Genomic DNA, 20,034 nt, shown 5'->3' with positions numbered 1-20,034 from the left:
ATTTTATTTTGGACTCCAGGAGGCTCATTTCTGGCCTGGAAGCAAGTTCTTACTTTAAGCAAAATAATAGCCATTTTATGCTGCAGTAGTCCACACATATGCACCTGCTATGTTCTATCCTTTCGTTTTTTTGTGGGGTGGGTACAGGGGATTTAACTCAGGGGCACTTGACCACTGAGCCACACCCTCAGCCCTATTTTGTATTTTATTTAGAGACAGGGTCTCACTGAGTTGCTTAGCACCTCACCTTTGCTGAAGCTGTCTTTGAACTCAGGATCCTCCTGCCTCAGCCTCCTGAGCCTCTGGGATTACAGGTGTGTGCTACTGTCTTTCTAATACTTGCTGGTTTTAGAAACCTGCCAGTTTAAATTTTCCCATCCATGTGTCTACTCAGTCAAATATCACTGAACAAAGGGAAGTATTCTGTGAAATGTGTCCTCAGATAATTTTGTTGTTGTGCTAGCATTGTAGTGTATTTACAACAAACCAAGATGGCTTAATCTTAGGGGACCACCATTGTATCTGTGGTCTGTCGTTGGTGAAATAAAGGCAGCACATGACTGCATACATTGACAAAATAAATAGTTGGTTCTTCGAAAAAATAAACAAAATTGATAAACCTTTAGCCACACTAACAAAGAGAAGACGAGAGAAAACCCAAATCACTAAAATTCGGAATGAACAAGGAGATATCACAACAGACAGGATGGAAATACAAAACATAATTAGAAGCTATTTTGAAAATCTATACTCCAACAAAATAGAAAATTTCGAAGACATCAACAGGTTTCTAGAGACATATGAATTGCCTAAACTGAATGAGGAGGACATAAACAATTTAAATAGACCAATTTCAAGTACTGAAATAGAAGAAGTCATCAAAAGCCTACCAACAAAGAAAAGTCCGGGACCAGATGGGTTCTCAGCTGAGTTCTACAAAACTTTTAAGGAAGAGCTCATTCCAATACTTCTCAAAGTATTCCATAAAATAGAAGAGGAAGGAACCCTCCCAAACTCATTCTATGAAGCCAATATCACACTAATACCTAAACCAGACAGAGACTCATCAAGGAAAGAAAATTTCAGACCAATATCCTTAATGAACATCGACGCAAAAATTCTCAACAAAATTTTAGCAAATCGCATACAAAAACATATTAAATTTACATTACTTTTAATGTGAAGTTATTTCAGTTATTTTTCTTGATAGAAAAAAAAAAGAGCGATTACCAATGAGAATTTTTGAAAAGAAAATAAATGGGTTTTGAAGTTTAAAAAATAGACCCCTGACTTTGCCCTTGCAGAAATGGAAGCCTGTAATCTCAGCAGCTCGGGAGGCTGAGACAGGAGGACTGAGTTTTCAGAAGCCAGCCTCACTAAGCAACTCAGTGAGACCCTGTCTCTAAATAAAGTACAAAATATGGCTGGGGATGTGACTCAGGGGTGAGTACCCCTGAGTTCAATCCTTGGTACCACCCCCATCCTCACCCCCAAAAAAGTAATGGAGGCTAGGCAGTCATTGTTGAGGAGTGTCCACTTTACCACCAGGCTCAGGTGGCTCCCAAATGGCATGGCTCTGCCTGTGCTGTGCTCTGTTAGTTCCTGGGATTCTGTTTTTTGTTTGTTTCTTTGGTTGGTTGTTGTGTTGTTTATTTATTTATTTATTTATTTTTTTTTTTTTGAGGGGATACCAGGGATTGAACTCAGGGATGCTTAACCACTGAGCTACATCCCCAGTCCTTTTTATATTTTTATTTAGAGACAGGATCTCGCTAAGTTGCTTAGGGCCTCACTAAGTTGCTGAGGCTGGCTTTGAACTGGAGATCCTCCTGCCTCAGTCTCCCGAGCTGCTGAGATTTCAGGTGTGAGCTATCATGCCCGGCTGACTCTGTTTTTTATTTGAGAAAACTGCCCTTTGCTTTGCTCAGATTTTCTTTTTGTGGTATTGGCCTTCACATTTGTGTGCTTTCTAATTGTTTCATTATTACTACATTTTAAGAAAAATTAGGACAAAGCAGGGTAAGAAACAGGCAATAGGGGCAATTGGACAGGTTCCATGTCCCTGGGGCATCCTGAACTCCATTCTCTTGCCTTCCTCCTCCTGTTCAGCAAGCATGTTGGAGGGTCTGCTGTGTCATCAGCTGACCCACAGACAGCCAGGTGCACAGTGACAACAATTACATTGTTTTGTCTACCAGGGTCACAAACATGAAGGCCTGACAATATTAAGAGTTCTAGGTAGAAAACACAGTTATTAAAGACCAGATAATGGGGGAAATGAATCACCTAGTATAAAAGAAGGGAGATGGAAATATGTGGTCATCAAGACTCAGTTTTGGAGCCCAACATATTTGAGTTGAAATCTTGGTTTTGTTACCTACTAGTGCTATTTTTTGATAAAGTTTTGCTTTGAATTGATTTCAGGATTATAGAAAATGTGCAGAAGATTTTGAGGGTTTTCTCTTAGTTCCATAAATGTGAACATTTTATATATCCATAGTATGATGATTAATTCCAGGAAATTAACCCTGGTACCATACTCTTAACTATTCTGCAGACTTTAGTCCAATTTGCTTGTTGTTCCCAAATTATCCTTTTTAAAATCCAGGCTCTAATGTAGGAACTACCTTGCTTTTATTTATCAGATCTCTTCTCCTCTAATCTATGACAGTTCCTCAGTCTCTCTTTGTCTGTCCTGAGCTCGATGCTTCTGAAGAGCATCGACCAGTTATTGTGTACAAAGTCCCAGTGTCTGTCATTTCTTCATGATTAAGTGCTTTTAGGAAGAAGGAAATGGGAGTAGTATTTTGTTCTTCTTTACACATCATATCAGGAGGTTCACGGGAAGGTTTGAATGTGTTCTCCAGCATCCATGTGTTGGAAACTTAATCCCTAATGCTGCAGTGTTGGGAGGTGGGGAGCAATAAGAAATGACTAAGGCATGGTGCTCCTGAATAGATGCCATTATGGCAGAGTGGGTTGGTCATCATCAGGGTGGGTTTGCTCTAAATGCAGATTTGGTGCTTGCTTTCTCTCTCTCTCTCTCTCTCTCTCTCTCTCTCTCTCTCTGTTGCCCTTCTGCTTTTCACTATGGAATGAGGCAGCAAGAAGACCCTCAATAGATGTGAGCCCCTTGATCTGAGATTTCCCTGTCTTCAGAAATGTGAGAAAAAAAAATCTATTCTTTATATATGATTCAATCTCAGATATTCTGGTTTTTTTATTTTTATTTTTATAGTAGTACAAAATAGATGAAGGCATATATGATGACTGACTGTCTAATTGCTGGCTGTGCTAACTCTCATTTTGTGTTAAGGTGATTCTTGCCAGGGTTAGTTTCATCCCTGCAAAGTTAGTATTTTAGGGGCTGGGGATATAGCTCAGTTTGTAGAGAACTTGCCTGTCAAGCACAAGGCCCTGGGTTCAATCCCCAGCAAAGCAAAAAAAAAAAAAAAAAAAAAGTTAGTATTTTTCTTTTCATAATTAACAAATATATTTTTAGGTGGTGCTTTGAGACTCCACAAATATCTTGCTTCTCTTCATCGTTTTACCTGCTAATTTTACATTCATACTTTGCTAAATATTGGCATAATACTCAGCATGATGTCTGATATAGTAAATACTAATCCCATTCTCCTAACATCTATAAATACAGTAGTTATGATCATTTCAATGCAACAAGGATGCAGGCATCATGACATTTCTCACAATCATTGTCTAGTTACCATTGTGATTAGAAATTTCCTTGAATTGATTTAATCTTGTCTATTAAATGTTCTGATGATGTATTTGTATACAACAAAGAAGATATATCAAACCATTCCTAGCTGTGTTAGGAATCAAATAAGGGCTATTTTTATCTAGAACACTAGTTTTAAGTAACTATTGAGGTGGTAGGTAGCTTCATTTAGATAATTTAATGTTAACCATTATTGAACAGGGTTATGACGATCCAGGTATCATTCAATATCTGATCCCTTTAAAAATCTTTTAAAGTAGTATACTTACACATTACAGGTGAGTGAACTGTGGCTCAATGCAGTTAAATGATTTATGAACTCATACAAGCTATTAAGTATGAAGGTCAGAATATAATTTCAGTACTCTCCAATTCCAAAATCATGCTAGATCACTGAAAAATTAGGAAGTAATGATTGAAATTTTAAAAATAAAGTTTCATCTAGTTCCTTTAAAAGAAGATTGGGACATTTGTGTCATGGTTAGCAAAGAAGTTAAGAGTGTAATAATCTTAGCATTTGTAGGTGAATGAATTTTATAGGGATCTTATTCAGTTTCAAGAAATTTACCTGTGATATGCATTTTGGAGGTATATATCACACCAAATAAAATTAAATTTATTATGGTTTATGTAATGTTTGCAAAATCATTTACATTTATTGGAGATGTAAGTCTTCCTAGAAATAAGCAAGTACTTTTATATCTGTGCAATATCTAGTATTTAATAACCATGTAAATAAAGTAAATATAGTTTTCTTAAATTTTACAATTTCTCCCAAATTTTACACATGTCATAAAGAAATGAACTGAAAATAGAATTTTATTCGAACTACTTTTTGAAATAAATTGATTTTTTAAAAAATAGCATAAATGTTCCTTTACCAATAATATTAATAATGTCACACCTATTTGACTCTTTCAAGAAACAGACATGTGTCCCTCAACTAAAATATTATTTGAATGAATAAATATAGACTATTACCTAAGTCTGCAAAAATTAATGACTAATCCACTCATAAAGGGGTATTCATAGCCCCTTTATTCTATAGATCTTTTGCTATCATGAACCCATGAAATCAGCAATTATGAAAACCTTTGTTACCACAAATTTTCTGCCCAGTAGCTGTTTTAGCAGGATCATGCCTTAAATAGATGAAATAAAGAGAGTTGGACCAACAGGATATTACAGCTTTATTACTATACATAATACTATTATACTTTGAGCTTTTATTTGGTCTTAAAACAAAAATGGAAATGGATTTTGAAGATTATAAATATGGCCACTCTAGATTCTTAGCTCTTACCAAGAGGTTTCTATCTTCAAAGTTTAGCAAGCTTTGGTTTAATTTGCCTTTGTAAGACTGCTGAGAAATAAGCAAAGATGTTGAATGAGAAGAGGGTATGATTAGGATTATGATTTTCATGTTATTAAAAAGATTAGTGGAGATTATAATAATTAGTCTAAAAATGGATAGCAGTAGGTATCAAAAAAATACATAAAAGAGACAAGAGGATGCAGAAACACATAGAAATCTAGGTGTATGGTCCCCAACATGATCATCTGTGACCAACAGAAAGTTCAAGGGGACATTTTTGTGGAAGCACCATCTGGTTTTAAAGGCCACAATCACGTATGGCTATAACTGCCATGAATTCACACCAAGCCACCTGGACTCTCTGCATTCTACAGAGATTCTATATGCCAAAACATGTTTCCTAAATTTAGCCTGTACCATGTGAAAAAGTAGTGCTTCTTTTGTTTATCACAAAATTACCAACCCCCTTATCCAATAGTTAGCCACTTTCTTTAGAGCATTAGAAACCAGGTAACAATGTCAGTCACTTTTATTGTGTCATTCATGAGATTTAAAATTTCACTTCTCAACCTTGCACATCATGCACTTTTGAACTTTTATAATTTACTCAGATTATTAATAAGTTCATTGAGCCTTCACATGACCACTTTCCTGAACTTCTTATTTCTTTAGCATTAAACATTTCCTAAGGGGTTCAAGGTAGGATATATCCACAGCAGAGTAATTATGCCATAGTTTCTGTGTGATGTCTCTTTATTTGCATTTTTGGTGACAATGTCCAAGACTCTGTTAACCTCTTTAGTTGCAGAAGAGTTATTTGTTTCCTGGACAGTGTGGGGTCATTTTAAATTATTTTTACTATATAATTAGAGGAAATGTAACTAATTAGAAATGCAGCAAGTTTTCTCAAAACTAATCAAATAGCTCTTTTTCTGTAGTTACTATCTTAGCTGGTGGGAATGTAGTTCATAGTCAACCAGCTAGAAGTCTGCTTTATTCTAGATTCTCCCCATTCAATCCAAACCTATATGTCCAATAACCAAGAGTCTTTCAGTTTTACCTGATGTGATTTGACATGTCCCTTTCACTCCACTTCCAACAGTTTCTTTTAAAGAATCCATTCCAAGGGGCTGGGGAGATAGCTCAGTTGGTAAAGTGCTTGCCTTGCAAGCACAGAGCCCTGGGTTCGATCCCCAGCACCGTAAAAAAAAAAAAAAAAAAAAAAAAGAATCCATTCCAGTGCTGTGTGCTCTGGGCCATTGTTCTTCTATCGTTCTTACTCTTCCCCTGCATGGTTGTATTGTTTACCCTTGAATGATGCACTTTCCCATCACTGAGGAATTCCAGTGGAACTTACCTCAGTTCTCCACAAAGTGCTGGACTTGGTGCCTGGTGTGTACAAGGTGATGAATGAACGATTGTTCAGTGACTGACTAGACAAATGAACAAATAGAACACGCCTTCACGTTCCCCTTACACATTTTCCATGCCGCACTGAGGCAAAGTAATGATCCAGTTGTTCAGAGGTAATTATGCTGAATATGTAAACATTTAGTTTCAAAGTGTCTCACTGTGTTATATGTGTATATGTGCATACTTTTGATTGATATAACAACTTTCCAAATATTACCTTTACATGTGACCCATCACTGTTTTATTATCTCAGTAATTAAAAGCATTGCTTTTGTCATCTGTCACACCGAGGTGCAAATTCTAGTTTCTCTAGAGCCATTCTTAACCACTCATTCTGAGTAATTTTCCCTTGGAAGTGATTATATGATGAGCTTAATACAGTGTTTTGTGTATACATGTATGTTGAGAATGCGAGGTGAGAGAACATGTGTCTTGAGCTAAAAGGTGGAGGTAGAGGCCTGAGATCTCACATTTACTGCCCCTGTTGATGCTTACCCCATACTGAAACTGTGGAAGGCTGTTTGTAACATACTAGCGATTTCCAATCTCAAGTTGTTTTCTCTGCTGTTTCTTAATGCATCCACAGGGACTGATTCCCAAGGGGCTATAATGGTAACGCATCCTGTTATTTATTTAACTCTTCTCTTTGTCTCCTTTCCCACATCCTTTAGCCAATGCCTTCTAGGATTACATTCTAAATAAACCATTTTCCCTAAATTCTTCTATCTGGGTTGGTTTGGAAGGTAACCCAAACTAAGCCAAAGCTTGAAGAGCATGGAAGCCATGACAGGCCAAGGTTGAGGGATTATTCCAGTGAGAGTGGAAGTCATGAGGAAGTACAAGAGCTAAAAGTTAAGAGTGGCAGATGCAAGGAACTCAAAGATGCTCTTTATGGCTGGCTGGAGCAGACGGTGTAAAAGAGGAAGTTTCAAAGTGGCAAGGCCAGTTAATGGTGGGTCTTAGAACTCATTTTCCCTATGTTGATATCATGACCAGCGACAATGGGATTCTAGACTGAATGATGTGAAGAGGGTCAGTGATATGTCGACAGTGTGACTTAGCAGAACGGAAGCCAGGAAACCTATGAGGAAATAACTACCATATAGTTCCTCTACTGGGGGAAAAGTGTCAATAGTGACTGAAGGGAAATGCATGGATTTCACAACCATTTAGAAGATAGCATCTTCCTAAATTGCCATTGTTGTTCTGTGTCAGAGTGAAGCAGGTTGTGGGAATAATTAAGGTAAACTGCCCACTTGAACAGAGAAGCATTTCCATCATTCACGTTGCTCTTCGTAAATTTTCTATGAGGATCTATTTGTTTCTCAAGAAAACGTCTTTGATTATGTCCATATTTACATATCTTCATCTAATTCCAAACATCTTAATAGTTGCAGCTGCTAAGAAAACTCAGGTCACATCCCTCTAGTTCATTCTTGGTGGTACTTGATAGAGGTTGTTAATGGCAGATATTTAAAGCAAACCATTTCCAGCAGTGAGAATGCTTCAGGGTGTAAATTTAACCAGTTTACTGATGAGCACGGAAGCAAATTGGAATGAAGGCAAACCACGTGCCACAGCAAGCGCCTGTCTGAGATTATTTCCGACGTCTTCTTTGAGATGAATGATTTTTCCATTGTGGCTTTCATCTCCGTGTTATTAGTGGCCACTCTTTTCAGGTACCACAGTCAAAATGGGTTTTGTTGTCCCCATTAGTCAGCACAAAAGAAACCTTTTATGAAGATGTGGCTTTCATTAAAAAAGGAAAGAAAACCTAATTGAAAGTCACTGTAAATTTTGAATGATTAATTTCACGCCAAGTCATTAGAAATCTTTGATGGATTTACAAAAGCAATCATTTGCAAAATGGAAAATGGAAAACAGCTAACTTCCAACAGATACACTTTTCTATTTTTTTTTTTTAATTTGAATATTGTGAGAGACATAATGTAGAAATTGTGGAATTTTAACATAAAAGCTGTAGGTAGATTGCAGTTGCTGTTGGGCTCTAAACTAGTTAATTACTTTTTCTTTGGATTTTATTTCAGGTGATCATCTTGTTGTATTTCAGTGTTTTTCTTATTTCTTGGCTAGCAATAATATAGCTACTTTATTAATTATCATTTCAAGCATACTGCAAAGCTAGGATGTTTGTTTCATTGTGTTGTGGTTTTTAATTTTTATGTAAGTTATTTTTTTTTAAACTTTCATGTGTGTGTGTGTGTGTGTGTGTGTGTGTGTGTGTGTGTGTTCTCTTTTAGCAACTACGATCCCAAGCTTCAGGCCCCTTTTTAGAAAAAAGAAGGGCATAATTTATGAATAAGTTTTCTTAGATGCTCCAGTATTCCCTTATACCAAGTAAAAATATCTCTCTAGTAACCAGGGTTATTTATCCTACAACTGTGCTTTTTCAAAATGGACATAATACACTAAATCTGGAGAACTCATAATTAAAAACCAAAAATATGGGCTGGGGAGAGCTCAGTTGGTAGAGTGCTTGCCTTGCATGCACAAGGCCCTGGGTTCGATCCCCAGCACTGGAAAAAAAAAAAAAAAAAATGTCTCCAGGTCTATATCTGTAGGTGCAAGATATTTTCTCCTGTGAAACTGCCTTTTGTTATAGGATGTACAGAAAACAAATCGAATATATGACAGCGTAAGATAAAATCTTTTGATCATCCTTCAGTGAGTCTTGACATATAACATACTCGACTATTTTGTAGGAACTAGGCAAACTCTAAAGAAAACCCACACAGGATGATAGAACTCAGTGTTCAGTAGACAACTAAAAGCAGTGGTGATGGTAGAAAGAATAGGTTGATGTAGAGTTTAAACTTACAGATAGTCTTTGTGAGTTAGGAATAGGTCAACAGAGCATAACAGCAAAACTTTATTCTTTTCACATACTTCAAACAATTACCAGGGAAAATATTCTTTAGTACCATCTAGGATTCAGTTTTTAAAGGTCAACTACAATAATAATGGTGGAAAGTAGAAACACCAGTTTTTTTTTTTGTTTTTTTTTTAAGTGAAAGGCTCTTCATTTTATGTTTACTATTCTGCACATTATTGATTTTCTTCTCTGGTGTTGTTCCTTGCAGAGAGTGAATCTGTCCTTCGATTTTCCATTTTATGGCCATTTCCTACGTGAAATCACTGTGGCAACTGGGGGTAAGTGGTTTTCTACCCATTCACCTTAAATAATCTACAGTTTCACTACAGTCATTACTTTGAATTTAGCCCATATTTCAAGAGTGATATTTATCAGGAAAACCATTGTCTTGTGGCAAAAAGTCATGAGGATAAGTATAAGCTAAGGGAATATAGCTTTTGGAAAAATCTGCTAGCAGAAAGTAAGCATAGTTAGCATAATGTTCAGCTTAGATTCTCCTGGACTTTCTTTTAAAATTTTAATTCGCTTCTTAATCTGATAAGTCTATACAAATGGCAGAAATTGGAATACAGTGCCTATGGGAGTTGGTATATATTTTTATTTTCTCTTAATGTATGTAGTTGATAGATGTGGGTATCCTCACACACACACAACCACATGCATATTAGCTTGAGTGGGGTTTTTGCCCCCTTAATGTCACCTTTGTTGACTGACAACTTGTTTGAGTCTTAAAAACAAACACTGAAACCCAGTTTGAATTTTAAAAATTTGCTTTTCTCCAAGATGTGGAGGTTCGTTTAAAGGTTAGCAGTGTCTTAGCAAAGCAATTATCATTATTTCATGCTATATCCCAGAAATTAGAATTATATTGATCCTGAAGTGCTACTAAACAGAGGTAAGGAAAATGCCAGAGAACATCCAGATAGGCCTAGACAGAGGGGAAAGAAAGTAGAAGAATGAGTTAAAAGCAACAATAACAAAAATTGAACAGTAGGGAAAGAAGAGAGCAAAAAAATTCAAAAGCATATTGGAAAGGCTATAACTGTCCACGCCGAAAGCACCAGAGACCTGAGTCTCCTTCTTTCACTGGGTCTCCTCACTGGTCTTCTGGATGGTATGGAAACCATGTTGATTTTTCCTGCCATATTTTAATATAAAATATCGACTTATCAGATATATAGGATTCAGACAAAAAAGATTTATAATCAGAAATACTAAAAGCAAAAGTTTTTTGAGCACCTTCTTTGAACGAAGGCACATTAAGCTCCTTATTCTTAGAAAAACGTAGCCTTTCATACAGTTAAAAAAGGTGAAGCCAAATGTGGGAACGCTCTAGAAAACACGAAGGATGAGATAGAAGTTTCCAGGAATGTTCAAGTTCAAACATCTGTGACACTCATTTAAGACTTTATGGAGAAGGAATTATTTTATTATTATTATAATTATATTATTATATTTTATTATATTATTATAATTATTTAAATTATTTCTTAGAGGCTGTCCCACAATCTCTACAGTTTTATAAAGAAGGAAGAATAGGTCCTGGGGAAAGCATCCTGATTAAATATACAGAAGAGGAAATGGAGAAATTATATTTGAGATAATAAATGAATGTGTTTGAGTGAAGTCAGGGAAGTGTTCATGCAAAAAAAAAAGTGGCATATTAGGATTAGAAGACGATTGGGATGATTTTACATAAAGCTTTAAGGGTTAGTTTCAGTCATTAATTCTTAGTTAGGTAAATAATAAACATTAGGAAGATGAATCTAAGCCAAATGGGTGATCTATGCCTATAACGGCAGCTAGTTGGGAGGCTGAGGCAGAAGAATCTCAAGTTCAAGACCAACCTGGACAACTTGGCCACTTAAAGAGATCCCATCTCAAAATAAAAGTAAATGAGGACTGGGAATGTACCTCAGTGATAGAGCTCTTATCCTGCATGTATGAAGCTCTGGGTTCAATCACCAGTACTAAAAATAAGTAAATAAATAATTAAAAAAAGAATCTAGATACTTTTGTAATACCTTAAAGTGGAGATAAATTGGAATTGGTATAGAAGGATATAGGAATAGTTTGTATGCAAGGTTGTGGTTATTCTGCTCTTATAAAACAAGGAGAAAAAAAATGAAGTTCAGATTCAAATTACTAAGTCCAGCAGAGGACTTTGTGAAACAATTAAATTTTGTGTGGAAAAGGACTACTATGTCTTTTTGATTCACTGTGTGTATGTTGATAAAGAACACAGACAATTATTGTTTTCTGATATTTAAGTTATCAGTGTTCCATTGCCTTTTAAAAAGTGAGTTATTAATCGTGTGTTTAAAATCTGTACACACAATGGTTAAAAAAAAAAGTTGTATTTTCAATTTCTCAAACTGTTTTAGTTTTGAACCTCATGTCAGTGATTCAGCTGCTGTGAATGATGATTTGTCTTAGTGGAGAGTGGTTGGTAACAAACCCAGCAGATCAAGCAGATGTCTCAGTCATCTTTACTGCTTCTAAGTGACATTTTCCTTCTAAAAGATCCTCCAAATAGTGATAAACCTGACTTGAATGATCTCTGTCTTGAATGATCTCTGTCTTTTTTTGGAGAAAATGCTAATACAAAGACACTGTTTTTCCTCTGTATGCTAGCATAGAACTTGCATATATAAATCTCTTACCTTGTTTAAAGAGGCATAGCTGAAATAACTTAGACACAGATCCAAGTTTCTTCAAAATGAAACCAGAGTCTCATGTACAAGTTTTCAGATTAATAAATAGCTTACTTGTTTTTCCATTGTTCATTCATTCAATCAATATTGATTGAGTCCTATAAGAGATACTGTACAAGAAGCTTTGCTGTACACTAGGAAAGATAAGCTCTGGTTCCTGCACAGGAGCTTAGAATCTATGAAGAGGGGGTGGTAAGACATGAATAAACATTAAGAGAAGGCTGACTCCAAGTGCCTTCGGAGCAGGAACTTGCTTGAAAAAGAGATGATTCTTTTTGGACCAATTAGTAGGTTTGTGAAAGAGCTAACCTTTGGTCTTGTTCTAAAGGAAGATAAAATTTTAGTAGGCAAAGAAACAATTTGCTCAAAGGTGAAGTAGGAAGGGACATTCCAGACAAGGGGACTCTGAGCCAAGTGACAGTGCTGAGCCCACACGGCATTATGCTTGGAGGGCTGTCAAGTTAATCAGTTTATCTTGAATGGAAGGTTGGAACAAGAATCCAAAGAAGATGGCTGGAGCTATATATGTTGAACATTAGGAATTTGGATATCTTGCAAGCACTGAATTTCTTAGAGAAGATCCAGCCTGATCTGATGGTAGAGGGCTGGAGAGGGAGTTGGGTGAAGGCAGGGAAACCAGACAGCAGATTTTCAATAATTTTTCTTAAGTGCCCAAACTAGGATAGGTACAGTGGGAAAAGAGAAGAAGTCACTTCAAAGACCCATAATTTGAATTGTTTAATCACTGTGGTGTAAAAGGTTTCCATTAAGATACAGTGAAAAAAGCTAAGAATAGCTTAGATGGCTTCTGTTCCACTGACTGGATGGATGTATTCTGTGATTGACTAGGTGTTATAAGCAGACTGGCCGATGTGACAAATTCTCATCTGCCTTACAAATCTTAAATAGACCATTAACCATGCAAGGTTTGGAAGAGAAAAATGGAAACTACAAATCGGGCTAAAGAAAGTTGATTGCAGGCCATTTCAAATAGGCCAGGGGTTGGGATTATTAAGTAGGAACATATTGGTTTCTATTCTAAGGACTGTCAATTCTCTGTGTCTACAAATTCCTCTTGAACCTGTTTCTGCATTGGATGTGGGAAAAAAGCAAAGTGAAATGTTTTCATGGTGAATCCAAGCTGTGCAAACAAATAAAGTGGACACAGTCCCTTTCATCTCACCTCATTGCTTGCCATTTCCCACGTCTTCTTAAAATCTTTCTCCACCCCCCTCCACAGAGATACAAATTCATTTAAAACTGAAATTAACTTCAAGATAATGCCTCTTGTTTGCTAGGATCAATACAATTTCAAGTCAGAAAGTAGTTTAAAAATATAGACATACACATAATTCAGTGTGGCTGAGCTTTGTATTTCATAATATTTCACTATGAGTACACTTAAATCTCTAGTTAAAAAATGCAAATTAAAACCAAACATGGGGTCATTTATTTATAAACTACAAAGATAAACTATTTACCTATTGAACATTTTAATATGCACAGGCTTCAATCAGCCATACAAATAATGCACAAAATGAATCGGAAATATCATCTTATTTTCTGGTTCACTGATAGCAAAACCTGAAAGCATTTATTTATATTGTATTTTAAAAATCCTTTAGAATATGAATATTTCCGGCATTACAATGCTAACTCTCTGCATTTCATAAAAATATTTCCATTAATGGTATCACTAAGATGTGTCCTTTACATACCTCACTGTTTATTTTCTTTCTGTATGAATACCATAATTAGCTCTTTTTTGCTATTAGATTGATAATGTGATCTTTTAAATGCTTCAAAATTTAGAGTTAAGTTTGAGAATTTGAGCCAGTGAATCTGCGGCCATCACTACTAATGGTATTTTTACCCAAATCCATCATGGTTGCACATGACTGGCATGAGTGAGGTTTAGAGTTGAGGGTTAATTGTTGCTTATAGAAAAGGAAAGGAAAGAGGTATAGTTATCCAGATAATTCTGCTCCCGAACTTAACTATGTGGACAGATGGCAATTCATAATTAAAATATTGCGTGGAATTGCAAGCATTTGGACATGAGATTAGAAAGCAAAGGTGAAATGAATTAAAAAACAAATATGAAATACATATTTCCTACCTTGATTATATGAAGGATTTGCCCTGTCTTCCTTTGTACACAAATTTCCAGTTGCAGATTTCATAAGAAACTTTCAAATTTTAGTTCAATTTTCTTTTCATTTGCCATGTGGTAACCAAGAAAATATGAGGGTGTTCATTTAGTAATGAATTTTTATTATCAGAGAAACTAAAACAAGGATATTTGAAGAGTTTACAGGCAAAAGCAAAATATAAATCACTGTTTTTTCCCAGGCTCCTGGTCTACTTAGTTCCCTTCTCAAGATAGAAATACCTGTTACATTTTGAACTTATGGTATATTAAATCTAAATTTACAATAATTATCTACATTGCGTCAGTAATGGTTTGCTTTTCCTCTTTAACTCCCCAGTAAGAAAGATTAAAAAAAAAAAAAAAAAAAAGGAATACATACTATCTTGATTGAGTTTCAGGAAGTATATTACCAAATCTTATATCTTCTTTTGTTCTGGCTTTCAAATAGTAATATTTTAATTATAGTTCCAAATGATATTTCATGCTTTTTAAATGGACTTGATTAATAACAGGAATAAAAGGTTTTTAGGGGAGGAAGAGAGTTAGTTATTACTCATGATGATTGATTTATAAATATCATCCCCATTTTCTTTCAAGTGTGTAACCTCATAAGACAGAACTTGTTGTAGCCATTAACTTTTAGAATCTAGTGAGAAAGCGGAGTTATTTTGTCTTTTAAAATTATCGTTAGCAGAGAGCAGAGATTGCAAATATCCAGGCATCTGAGAATGAGGGGAAGATATAGAAGTGATAGATGCTGGACAAAAGGAAATCCATTCCAATTTGATTCACCAACTTACTGTAACACATTCAGTTCGCAAAGGTTTCTGGACAGGAGATAAATTGTATGTTGTCTATTCTGCTGTGTGTAACTGATTCTCTGAGAGAACAAACACCTGAGAGCTCATCTTAGCAGTCCCTGTGATGGTTTATTCTTCCTCCAAACTGTCTAGTGTCAGCAGAAGATTCAGGAGATTTACCAACATTGCTACATTTCTTTTCCCTGTGGCTTTATGAATTGCATATTTGCAAGCATTTTGGTTTTCACTACATCTGGACACATGTTGTATTTCATTAGCACTGGCTCCCTGGGTTTGCGGGTGGGAAGTGTCAATAAATGACCTGGAGAGAAGCCATCTAGAAGCTAGAGCTGAGTGATAGGAATAAGCAAGAAAAATACCAGAGGCAGACATGGGGGTAGAATCAAGGATAACGATTGTACAGAAATGAAAGAGAGAAGCATCTGTCATAAGCATAAGCATAAGTCATGATGGGGGATAGGAATGGTGGAGAGTTGATCAGCTGAGATGAGGGTTTGGGCAAAAAGTATTTTTCCCCAGCTTATCACCTTTTGTGGATCAAACAGCCTCAGAAGAGTCCATGTGTCACCGGTGTGTGACACTTAGGAATATTTATCTCTGGAAAGCATTGTTCATCTTCTTTCCGTGGATCCAGACTTTATTGGAAACATCAGCAATAATACTTTGTTTACATCTTTCTAAGTCACTGCAGCATTAATTCAGATACATAGAAATATTACACAAATGCTTAAATAGATCACCCAACTGAAAATAAAGGGAGTCCAGGTGACTCTTTAATTAGTAAAGTAGCAACATGTGACAGATGGTGTAGTATCTCTCATCTCTGTTTCCCTATCTATAAAATAGCACAACAACATCACCTTCTCATAAAGAGTTTTATGATGATTAAATTAATTAATATGCTATTGAGATTTGTTTATAGAAAATATTACCATAAATAGTATATATGATTAATATTATTTTTATAAGTTAATTTTCTTTTATTCCTTTTCAAAATAGTTTCTCCACAAAGCTGTGCTTACTCATTAAATTAGTTTGTAGTTTCTTAGATGACATAATTTACTAGATTCCCTGAAAAAAAATGTAAGCTATAACTCAAGAGTTATGTAGGGAATTAACTTATGGCCAGTGTAACTGCTCCTTTTACAGGCTGGGTTATCCGTTTGTGACTGGGAAATATCATAACATTAGATGACTAGGATGTCCATTTTATCAGGGTGATTACATCTGTCATTCCTATATGCAGTGTGTGGTTCAAGATCACCTCTAAAGACCTCCCAATGACAATATTATGGAACTCTGGGAAACTTTCTAGAAATTCTACTGCCTTGTCTTTTAGTACAAGGCAATAGAATCTTGAAATCTCTACCTAATAGTGATATTGTAGGTCATCACTGAGTAGCAGGAATTATTATATTAAGCAGGCCACTTACACCATTAATCTGTCCTTCTTAATCTGTCCTTTGTATGACAAGAACTTTAAGCACAGTCGGTGGTCATCAAACACAGGAATAAGTTGATGGAGAGGGGGTGGGCACTGCCCTGCGGCTCCCTACAGCCTTTCTTAGAATTGGGATTTATTTAAACATTTACAATCTAACACAAAAAAGTACGGAAGACCCAATCCCAAGTGAAAAATTGAATGTTAACTAAATGTACATGTAACGCTTTGCCTTTCAATTGGAAGAAAATTTTCTTTATGTGTATCTGTTGTTTTGATGCTGCATTTACTTGCAGTATGTCTTTTCCAACATCACAGAAAATTTGTAGGTATAATGTAGTTCAAAATTGTGTTCTCACTTTGAACTATATAGGTCTGGACCTGAGATATAGTATTAAAAAAGTAATAGGTGAAAATATTCTATTGGTTAAAGTCTAATGGGGTTGTGATGGGTTTGAATGACTTTCTTGATTGGACTAACTTGAGGGCCACTGCTAAATTTTTATTTGAACTACTGAAGTTGTTCAAATGGGAGTTTTCTGATTCAAAAAGCAAATTAAATAGAATAAAAATGCCTTTTAATTGACTTATCATCAATTCCTTATGCTACTTAAAAAGAAAAAACAGAGCATCCTTAGTTAAGTTGAAAATTTGGGGCAATTAGATTTTATAAAAAAATAAGTGTATAAGTGATAATGAGTGAAAATCTTTAAAGTTTTAAAAATTGTAAACTATACATAGCACATGAAATTTATGAAAGTACTATTTCTGAAATTATTACTATTTATGAAATTATTATTTCTGAGATCTTAGTCCTTGATCTATAAAAAAGAAATATTTTTCTCTTGACTATCTTCTCATTCATATGTGATAATCTCTTTAGTTAATTTATTAGTTTCCTCGGGCTGGGGAGATAGCTCAGTCGGTAGAGTGCTTGCCTTGCAAGCACAAGGCCCTGAGTTCAATCCCCAGCACTGCAAAAAAAAAAAAAAAAAAAAAATTTATTAGTTTCCTCTAAAATGCCTTCGAAACAACAATTTCCCAAATCTTTGCATTCGCATATTCTGCAAACCAAATTTACTGGTTGTTGTATTTTTTTCCTACGTTTAACTTATGGCTCAATAATTGAAGATTATTTTTAGAGAAGTTTTTGGAACTATTTTTTTTATACTGGACAAATCTAATCAAACTGATGAAATAAATCACAAATCATTGAGTACTTCCAACTTGTATACAATTTAAAAAATAAAATTCATAAAATATCATATAACTAAATAGTATTATACAATCATGTGTTAATATGGGAAGAATGCTTATGATAAAAATCAAGATGTAATATTGTATAACACTATGAGGACACTTATTTAGAAATACACAGTAAATAGAATGGGAGGTGAATCAAATTACTGATTATTTTAGAATGACTGCATTATGAGTGATTATTTTTCTATTGCCTAGTTTCCAAATTTTCATGTTAAAAATGTTTTTTGTTTGTTGAGGGGGGTTCATTGATTTGGTGTGGTTTGAGTTGGGTTTGCTTGTTTGTTTGTTTGATTGCAGGGCAGAGGATGAGACCTCACACATGCTAGGCAAGTGCCCCAACACTGAACTATATCCCCAGCCCTGAAAAATGTTAAGTGTCACTTTCAATCCTCCTATAATAATTATTATGAGAACTGAATAGGAATCTGACTTCTTTTTGATAGAGATGGCTACTCATTTACTTCAAAGTTCTTAATAAATTTTGTTTCTCACCAATATATATAATGCTACTTATTCAAAGTTTTCTTACTTTCTATAGGATTTGAAAAATATTATTTACATTTGCCTGATTTTTATCATCAGTGTAACTATAAAAAAGTACATTAGGAGAAAACTAGTGAACTATTTTATATTCATGAAATTGGAAATATCTTCAAAGTGTGGTACAAAACCCAGAAACTATAAAGGAAAATATTGATTAAAATTGCACATATTCATACATCATTTTATTGCACTTAGCTTTATTGTACTCTGCAGAAATTGCATTCTTTTTAGAAACTGAAGGTTTGTGATAACTGTGTTGAGCAAATTTATCTGCTACCATTTTTTTCAACAGCTCAAATGATCATTAGGCTTTTATTTTTAAGAAATAAAATATTTTTTAAACAAATTTAACAACTAAACAGTGAATGTTATGGTTTCGATGTGATGTGTTCCCCAAAAGCTCATGTGTGAGACAATGGAAGAAGGCTTAGAGTAGAAATGAGTGGGTTTTGAGAACTTTAATGCAATCATTGAATTAATCCCCTGATGGAATTAACTGGGTGGTAACTGAAGGCAGATAGGGTATGGCTGGAGGAGCTGGGTCACTGGGGACATGCCTTTGGGGTGTATATTTTGTATTTGGTGAGTGGAGTCTCTCTCTGCTTTCTGATCATCATGTGAGCCACTTCCCTCTGCCACTCTCTCCACCACAATGTTCAGCCTCACCTCAAGCCTCAAGGAATGGAGCTGGCTGTCTGTGAATGGAGACCTCTGAAATCATGAGCCCTCAAATAATCTTTTCCTCTTCTAAAATTGTTCTTATAGGGTCTTTTAGTAACAGCAGTGAGAAAGCTAACTAAAACAATGAGTAAATGACAAATATCATTTTTTAAAAGGAGTTAGAGGAACTTCTGATTTCAGGTCCTCGTTGTAAAGAATTTGGAATTTTTCACTCCCATTCTAACACCAACAAAAAACTGGAAAAACTCGAATGAGTCATTTCTATTGAACCTGTTAGGGAGCTGAAATTGTAGAGCAAACCTCCATTCCCAAAATCTGAATGGACAAGTGCCTTCAAAGAGACATAGAGATCTGCTTACCTGGAGCAGAAGGTACAGCAACCAAAATTTAGTAATACCTCTTAAGTTCTAACTTCAGTGAGGGTAGGGTTTGAGTGTGGATTGGTCTAACAGTAAGAAACTCCTGGGGATTCAAGTCTCAGGGAAATGCTTAAACATTTTTGGATGTGACTTTCCAGGAACTCAGTAGATTCTCCCAATGAAAATCTGAGAAAGGTCCCTCCTGGCTCTGCCAAGGGAAAGAAGACACCCAGTCTTCTCCAAACCAAAGGCCTAATCTGTAGGGAAAGATTTCCTCAGTTGAGGCACAGTCATTTCTCCCACTAAAGAAACCCCCTCCAAACTTCCCTGTTGACACAGGGAGAGATAAAATATGTGGTCACCAGGCATCAAGACTTTACGGAAATAGGTCGGGAATGCTATATCCAGGGAGGGATGTGACAGGCAGGGAGAAAAATACTCCAGGAAAGAAACCCTGGGAAGGTCACAGACCAAAAATACCAAAGACTGAGAAACTTACAAAATCAAAAAGAGGAAAGAAAAGAACATGTAGGACTCTTGCAAAAAATGAAACAGAAGTATCAGAAGAGAAGAGGACAGAACAGAAGAAATATTTGGGGTAGTAATGGCCAAGACCTTTCCAAAATTGACAGACACCAAACCAAAGGGCTCAGAAAACACCTACCAGGAAAGCAGTAATCAAAACCCAAGCCTATGCATA

General features: G+C 35.6%; 1 protein-coding gene across 1 annotated transcript in view; it reads left to right on the top strand.

Annotated features, from left to right (window-relative positions):
* PLXDC2 (plexin domain containing 2) overlaps nucleotides 1-20,034 on the top strand; it is a 412,919-nt gene that overhangs the window by 215,529 nt on the left and 177,356 nt on the right. The window contains exon 5 of the mRNA XM_079107639.1: nucleotides 9,569-9,638. Coding sequence (XP_078963765.1) covers nucleotides 9,569-9,638 — 70 coding nt within the window. The remainder of the gene's footprint in view (nucleotides 1-9,568; nucleotides 9,639-20,034) is intronic.

The sequence above is a fragment of the Sciurus vulgaris genome, assembly GCF_902686455.1.
Source record: "Sciurus vulgaris genome assembly, chromosome: 12".
NCBI lineage: Eukaryota > Metazoa > Chordata > Mammalia > Rodentia > Sciuridae > Sciurus > Sciurus vulgaris.
This window is presented reverse-complemented; position numbering and strand designations above follow the sequence as displayed.